Source organism: Vanessa atalanta, chromosome 11, assembly GCF_905147765.1.
Source record: "Vanessa atalanta chromosome 11, ilVanAtal1.2, whole genome shotgun sequence".
NCBI lineage: Eukaryota > Metazoa > Arthropoda > Insecta > Lepidoptera > Nymphalidae > Vanessa > Vanessa atalanta.
In genome coordinates this window covers 953791-962389 of record NC_061881.1, presented here as the reverse complement: position 1 = coordinate 962389, position 8599 = coordinate 953791, and the positions used below count along the sequence as shown (strand labels likewise).

The window sequence follows — 8599 nt, the reverse complement described above, 5'->3', positions numbered from 1 at the left end:
CGATAGTGGACTATCGATATGCAACACTATTGTAAACTAATGGTGCCTATTATGATCGTTTGGGTTACTATGTTTACAATTTAACTTAAAATTATTAGTAGCGGCGAATTTCACTAAAGAACAAGACTCGAGAGATCGAGATTTTATTCGATTTATTGTAAGTTAAATCACCATTCACAATCTTTCGACAGTTTACAATCTCGTGATATAGATCATAATGTAATCATTAACAATTTTACGATCGTATATAACTCATGTACTACAATATGTTGTGTGTCTGAAATAACAATAACGCTTTTATTGTTTAACAAAAATAATAATAATTGATTTTCCTTTGGCGAATTGTAGGATATGTTCCTGCGTTTATTATACATTATAAAGAGCGAGATTTTTCATGTTACTTTGTTTACACTTCGTGTACAACATTAATTTAAATAAACTATACATATATATATATGTTTATTAAACATATTTAAAAATATGTCGATAAGAACTTACAAGCATATGTTATATCTATTATATGATAGTAATACGGTCTTAATAATATCTTCATATTTCCAACCACCGCCTTATATTATTCGAAAGACTCAGTTCATTTGAATTATATATTTAAACAAGACCTGCTCGTTTCGATTTCAATAGAATTTGTACGGTTTTCTTGTATTTTTTTATTGAAGAGATAAATTATATTGTCTATGCAAGGAATCAATAGATTTTATAGATATTTTCGACCCTCGATTGAATGTAAACCAATTTCAAATTTAGCATTCCTATCTCTTTATAATCAAAGTTAAAAAAATATTCATATTTTTTTATGTGGTCAAGTGTTTATGAGCACATATGATTACATATTCTATTGAAATCATCTACACATTAAATTTGTTAAGGTTATTACTATACAAAACTATATTTAAAAAAAATTGAGTTCACAATCACGGACGAATTTATATAATTCAAAGTTCAAAAAACTTAATAGTTAATATTATATATGTAACGGCGGCGGCGGTCACTTTGTGCGTATTACAAAGAAATATTACACATGAAAACATTTAAATCAATCGAAAATGGTAATTTTTTTTTTACAAAAACAATTTTGGACCCCATTCTTTTACACAACGCTCATTGATCATTGTCTCGATCAATAAAAAAAAAAATACCTTGGCGGGAAAACTCTTTCAATATAATTTGAGTATCCGAACATCAAACTTTATGACAAAAAAAAAAGGAAATATCTTCAAAGTCTAATTTTTTAATTGTTTAATGCATAATAATTAACAACTTTTTAACTAATTTTATAAATGACAAAAATTTTTATTATATAAAAGAATTGCCTACCTTTTTTTAGATTCATACCTCATAATTTTTTACTAACTCTCGCGGTTAAAATAAAAACAGAAATGTTACAAACAACTTGCCTATCTATAAAATCCTGTAAAAAGTTAAATTAAGTAATTACAAAAGTTAGCTTTACAGAAAATATTTCAACATTTTTCTCACTTAACAAATTCTCAAGCCTAATGCCTTAAACATATTATGTACTATGTCGTATCAAATTAAGTTTCAGACTAAATTTTATTATCTAAAGTCAAATTCTATCCGTGTTATATTAAAATTTTAATTTCACAACATATACTTTCCTTATTAATAAACATTGTATAACGGTTTACCATAATGCTTTGTCTCCTTCCTAATGTCAAATCACAGAAGACAGAAAGGGACAGCATGCACCTTTACAACCACTACACTACATTTTTTAATAGGACCGTACATATACTTATAATAATAATCACTATTAATATAAATAATAATGCTATTTAAAATTGACAAATGAAAACTATCAAGAACATTTCAATTCACCTCCGATAACAGTACTTGCAGATCAATAATTTTAAATCGTTATATTATTAAGAGATTGAGGAAAAATTTTGTTTCCGGCATATCTTTATAATGAAATATATTTTTTTGTCCAATTTAATATTCCTGGAAAGGTCTAGAACTGAATTTGTGCCTTTCCAAAAAGTTATTTATTGTGATAAGTTTTCTCGGTGGTTTATTAATTTCGAGTGAATCCAGTAATCAACTATAGATCTATTCACCTTTGAAATACTTTCCCCTTCACTGGAAATATTCAATTCACACATTATCTTAGTGTCCGTGAGATGACTAATGTATGAATAAAAACAGCAAAAACATACAAATTAGATCATATTAGTTAATGCACGCCGATAATTTAACGCGAAGGAGCGCCTTCGTGAGTGAACGGATCTATGAAGATAAGTTATACACATTGCAAGTCAAACAATAATATTGTTTCAGGATCTCCAATCCAAACCACTTTTAATTTGACGATGCACATGTACTTTTAAATATTATATCATCACATTGAAATCATTTATTGCTTAAAACTGGTATGTAATCTTTTACCTTTCCGTTAAAAATACGAATCTATAGAAATTACAAGAAGTGTATTTACAGTGTTTGAAAAAAGTGAAAATTATATGTGCAATTGATATTTTCTTATAAAAAATTTAGTATTCAAATTAAGTGTATAAAGATGACCCTGTTTTTATAATAACAACAAAACTCAATACAGATGGGTGGTTTAAATACAAATATAGTTTTACTTTAAAAGTTTACGAATAATTCAACCATTCCCAAAGTAAAAGTAGATTTATCTTGCCAAGTGATACCGGATTCTATTTCCTGGTCTTCCGGCGATGAGAGGCAAACGATCAATAGTTTCGGAACGTTCTCGTGGGCTTGAAGCTGCTTCCAGGGGATGAATTGAGGAATAGCTCAATGTAGCGGTGGTCCATGTTGTTCTTGTCTCGTCTCATCGCCTGCAAAATAATTTATATTTAAATTACGCATACAATGTGCCCGTGACGTCAACGCTTTAAATTATATTAATAATATATGGCGTTTTAAGACCAACAACAAAAATGCAATCATTATCTTAGCCACAGGACATTTTTAATGAAATGAAAATCTTTAATTTACTGCATCCATATAATTATCGAAGATATAATTATATATAAAATAGATCAAAAGTTGTCGTTCCGAACTGTTCATTCGCAAAATTATGAACCTAAAGTAATGCCGGCTGCAGTCAAAGGGGGCTGCGCGTGAGCGGGAAGCAACTTTGTCGTTTTTAAAGGTTATTCAACTCATTTTGCAAATGGTTATTTACTTTGTTTTAATTTCAAAGTGAATGTTTTTTGTTCGATTATTTTACGCTTTTATTATTCGTTTATTTATTTTTTCGACAATTGTATCAGCCTGACATGACACCGGCGCCACTCTGTATATAAGAATGACTGTAAGAAATAGTTCTAAGTGAAAACGAATTACACATATTCCCCTCTATTTGTGTAAATACTACACAATACTGAATCTATAGTAATATTATAATGGCTAAAGCAACTGTGTCTTGTCAACTCTTTCACGGTGAATACATTTTTAATAAAATTTAAACTTAATTTAATTTTTTTTGTTATAAATAATTAAAAAATATATTAAAACAACATCTACATATAATTCCTAAATAGTTATTGATATATACTTACTCTCATGGCGTCTTCGTGACATTCGAATTCAACGTCCGCTTCACCGGACGGCCTACCGCTGTTATCATATAGAATGTTTATATTCATCGGCCGGATAGGTTTAAAAAACTGAAAATATAAAAAGAAAATCTAATATAAATATAAAATATTTTAATAAATATAATGATGGATGTTTTTTCTTATCTTATCATACTATTCGGCAAGTCAAGTTCATTTTAGTCACGGGTAGTAAGGCTTTTATTAGGAGGCGTCACATTTAAATGCGTGAACGTTTAACATTCTTTCACCACCAAGCAAGCAAATGTAATTACATGCACAAGAACTAGTATAGAGTACAGGGCTTTTAAATGCATACTGCAATAACCAGTATGCTCGTGTGTTGTAAATACAAATCTATTATGTAATATTTTACTGTTTAGTGGGCCTCAGATTAAGAGCCGCAGGCGTAGTATACAGTTATATACAGAGTATAGGTATAGTGCACATACGTAAGCGATATCCTGCGGCGTGGCCTTGAAGGGCAATCCGCGCATGTGCACGCAGTAGCTGCCGCCGCGACGACCACCGCCGCGAGAGTAGCCACCCCCGCCACCACTACTGTTACCACCACCGCCACCGCTGCCGCCTGTAACGTGAGACGGATCTGTATGTAGAAATTTAAATCACATTAATATGTATTACAATTACACGAACACCCAACACTGACACGTCACAACAATAGCAGAAACTTAAGTGTAGAAAAAATATATCTATTCTTTGAGTGGTTATTTTTTCCAGTTCAGGTTAATAATTGTAGTAAATGTCTATCGCATAGATGATATTAAACAACATCTATATAATTTTCCAAATGTCCAGAATGTTGGATGCCTTTACAGTAACAAATAGGTATAAAGAATATTAAGGGATTTACGAGACTAGAGACTCAATTTGATAATAGTATAGCTGTCACAGCCAACTGTTTAAATTAGCCTTTTAATTAATAGCCTTAACACTTTACTAAAAGGCTAAGGCTAAGTTTCATTCAGGCCCCTGATTGACTTGAAAATGACTAGGCTTTACATTGGATGGAGTATGACGATTTAACTGATACAAGCACTGTACGCCTACCTCGTCCGAAAGAGCTTCCCCGTCCCCTGTTTCCGAAACGGCTTCCATATCTGTCATTCCTATCGTAGGGCGTGGGTCGGTAGCCTCTCGAGGATTTGAATCCGCCACCGCTCTCCATACGCGAGCGATACGCTCGCATCTCGTCCGCGGAGCTCATGAACACCTCTATGTATCTGGAAATGGGAGGAAGATATAAATACTTTGTGATAATCTTAAATAGTATTACGTTAATGGGGATTTAATTATCACTTTTAAATTCGTTAGTGAAGGACGGATTGTTGATATTAATATAATTTCATCATTCATCTGTTAAATTTTCGGTACTATTTGTTTTTGCATCTTGAAACAAGATCCTAGATCCCAGAAAGCAGTTTTTCTATTAATTCTAACTATCAGAACCTGATTCGAAGGTTCTGATCCGTGGGGCTACAGCAATTAGGAGTTTCTAAGTAATGTTTAACACCAGAGAGAAGACATACTTTTAATTATATGACAACTTTGACATATATTTGATCATTTTGACATTTGGATCTCATGGATGACTCTGGTGTATTTTACCAGTATGGATGTTTTTCCTAATGACATATTTTGTATAATTCTGCCCTACTAAACGTAATGGCGCATCCTCACACTCCGTCGGGTTTACGCCTTGCCTATCCTGCCGGTTGCCACACTCGAGTCAGTGACATTTTCAATATGTTGAAAAATAATATAACTAATAGTGGCATACTAATAGTAGCCTTTTCGATTTTGAGCCCTAATGTTTAATATTGACTTATCATGAAATAACACAATATAGAGACTGGTGGAGTTAGAATAACTAAGCATGGTACTATTCATCCTTTTTAGGGCTCTGTACGTCCAAAGGATAAAAGGAAACGTCTGTATGTCCGTCACCAGTGCGCGAAAAAAATAGAACTAATAGAAAACTAGAAAAAAATAGAAAAAATAAGAACAACCACATTTGTTGTCCCCGTAAAAATTATAATATAGTTTTAATCGCGTGTGCAGAAATTTAGATCAGGTTTTTTTTTTGTTTAGTTGGCTCTCCTTGTAAGTTTCGAAAAACAATGAACGTTTGTGGCTCGCTGAAACAAAGGGCACTATGTGCATTGGCATAGCTATACCACTGATAACAACACTTTCATCCAAAGCAGTGGCATAATGAAAGGCGCATTTGGCAGACACGTATGGATGGACCATTAACTTTGATATCAGATTCGTCAATATTAAATAAATCTAAGTCCAGCAGTCTTCCCGTCTTCCTCTCCCGCCGCTCCCCGGTCCCCGTCCCGCTCTCCCCGCTCCCCTCGACCGCCCAAACCTTGGACAACTCAACAACCAATCACGATTGCCTTCCCAGATGCTACCAACCGTGACACTTTATAGAATACCATAAACAAAATTCTATAATTTAGATACCCATTGTCTTATTTCATTGTCTAGTTTAAAATAAATATCCATACATTTTTTTTTTCATTATTAAAGAATAAGTAACATGGAAAAAAGTATTTGAATAATACGCCAAATATCTGTTTCTATAACAAGAGTTTGGTGAACTACTAAAAAAAAAAATTAACTAAAATGAATGCCATTTTTGTTTATGATATTTATATATCAAAATGTCATGAGGAGCAGCATTCTAGAAATGCAAATTATATCGTTTATTAGCCCTTAATTTACTATATTATCCCAAATTTTAATCTATGTCATAACACCTCAATTACATGGTTTGGAAACTATGATTTATAGAATGAAACCCAGTGGAAAATATAACGGAATTTTTTATAACTATCAAAACTTATCCATAGCACTATAAACCCAAATTTACACTTAAAATAATAACATAACATATTATACTGAAATAAATAATTCAAATTAAATAAAATTCTATAAACCACAGATTCAAGTAAAAAGGGGCCCATAATTAACCCTCTACACCAATATACTGAAGTTGTGGTGTGCATCGATCTTCACGTGAGGATATTAGGCAATATTGTGGTGGACATTTGAAGTGCAAGAACTGAGAGAAGCATTAAATACTTGATTTAAATCCACCAATAAAAAAAATTATATTATTCAAAGTACTTTATTGTAAAGATACCAATGATCTAAATAAATTGTTTTTAAAGACTTAATTTTGATGAAATTTATCTTGTTTTAGCATTCAATTTAATGAACTCTTAGTAAGCAGATTTATTATTCAGTCTCAATTTTATTGATTACTCTGATTTCATTCGTATTAAAATATAAACTTTAAATGTGAATTGTTGTTATTTCAGATTAAATCGTAATATTTATACATATTAAACTTAGATAATCTTTAGTTGCTCTGTGTCATTATATCTATTTTATAGATTGTATGTTGACTAAAATATTTAGCTTAATATTAAAATGGTGAAAGAACAAAGTTGCAAAATATCCGCACATCGCACACCACAATTAAATAACTTTCCCCCCACCTGTGTCCTATTTTCTCCCTGTCCCTGTTGAGAGCGTCTTGAGCGCTCTGCTTGTCAACGAAGTATACAAACGCCTCGCCCGAGGCCCGCCCCGTGTGGTCGGAGAGCAAGTGCACCCAGTCAGGGGCCACCGTCAGCCCTGCCCCGTCCGAAGCAGATAAAATCAAGTTACATGGTGCTAATGTATTCTCATGGCAGAAATTCAAATTTAGACCCTACATATAAATGTCAAGTGATGTATGACTTCTATCAAATGTAAATGATAATGAAATAAAAAGGATTTTGTAAGCAATTAAAATCCAATTGATAACTTGGGTTGTTTGGGAGATGATTCATTTTTGAAACTGTTTACAATTTGCTAATCACAGAGACCTAGGCTATTTATCCCCAAGGTTTTATGCTTGCTTGTGATGAAATCATCAATAATTACCGCTAAAAAACTGCACAATTTCTTCTTTAGAGCAACCGAAAGGCAAGCCTCTCAGTTTGACAACACCTACATCATCGGTGACATTGGGTATACTATCAAAGCCATTTTCACTTTGACGCATAGCGTTTAAAGCCCATTCCATGTCTTGGCGGTCAGTAGAAAATACTGAAACAAAAGATATGTTACTGTTAAAAAATAGCAAACTGCAATTGACCAAAAAATTATTCAAAGCTATCATTTGGAATGAACAACTAAAGAAAATGCAGCAAATAAAAATATTATAAAAATTAAGAAAAGTTCTCTTACCTTCAATGTATCTTTTCCCCATGTTTTCCTTGTCTTTTTTCAGAGCCTCCTCTACGTCTTCTTGACTTTGCACTTCAACAAAACATTCTCCGGATGGCCTTCCAGGACGTACTTCAGTCAAGTGAACACCTAACAAAAACAAGAAAAAAGCTGATATAATTGTATCTTCTTTTACTTAAAATAAGTATATACAAAAAGTTTCTTCTAACGTCAAAATAGAAAGCAAACAAAAAGGAATCGATTGCTTGTCGTGCCGCCATAACTTATGAATTATAATAATTACTTTAAATCAAATTAAAAATATATGAAATTCGTAATTACCATCCTTTTCATTCAAAACATTTACGCCGTTTAAAAAATCGAGGACATCTTCAATTGTCGTAGAGAAAGGCAAACCCCGTAGTTTGATAATGTGGCTACCGTCACCCGAACCCAACATTTTGAGATATGGGACAGCAAATTCTTGTGTAATTTGAATTTATGATAAAGAGAACAAAAACAAACTATTACAGCTGCTAATAACTAGAGGCAATTAGCATTCCACAAGTTATAAATAGATAAAATTTACTTTCGGCGTCGTGAATTTTGTGACGTCTCTTTTGGCCCGCTTTTATCCTTTTCTCTTATTAGAAGCTGTATCTACCTATCTCAGGTCTTACACTATGCAGCCTAATAAATAGCAAAATAAAGCACATTCCATATCATTATTTTAACAAAAAGTTTTTAAA

At 32.3% G+C, this 8599-nt stretch overlaps 1 protein-coding gene across 2 annotated transcripts; it reads right to left on the bottom strand.

Annotated features, from left to right (window-relative positions):
* Positions 1 to 1999: 1999 nt before the first annotated feature.
* On the bottom strand, positions 2000 to 8468 carry LOC125067389 (heterogeneous nuclear ribonucleoprotein H2-like). 2 transcript variants are annotated; one of them, XM_047675953.1, is made up of 8 exons: positions 8193 to 8468; positions 7872 to 8000; positions 7566 to 7730; positions 7136 to 7274; positions 4674 to 4846; positions 4055 to 4209; positions 3567 to 3674; positions 2000 to 2840 (listed from the first exon to the last, which is right to left on the bottom strand). In XM_047675953.1, the coding sequence occupies exons 1-8, from the start codon at positions 8308 to 8310 to the stop codon at positions 2733 to 2735; spliced, it is 1095 nt and encodes a 364-aa protein (XP_047531909.1). In that variant the 5' UTR covers positions 8311 to 8468; the 3' UTR covers positions 2000 to 2732. The 2 variants fall into 2 exon arrangements, with proteins under 2 accessions (XP_047531909.1, XP_047531910.1); XM_047675954.1 differs by having other exon boundaries at positions 4055 to 4191.
* Positions 8469 to 8599: the final 131 nt, after the last annotated feature.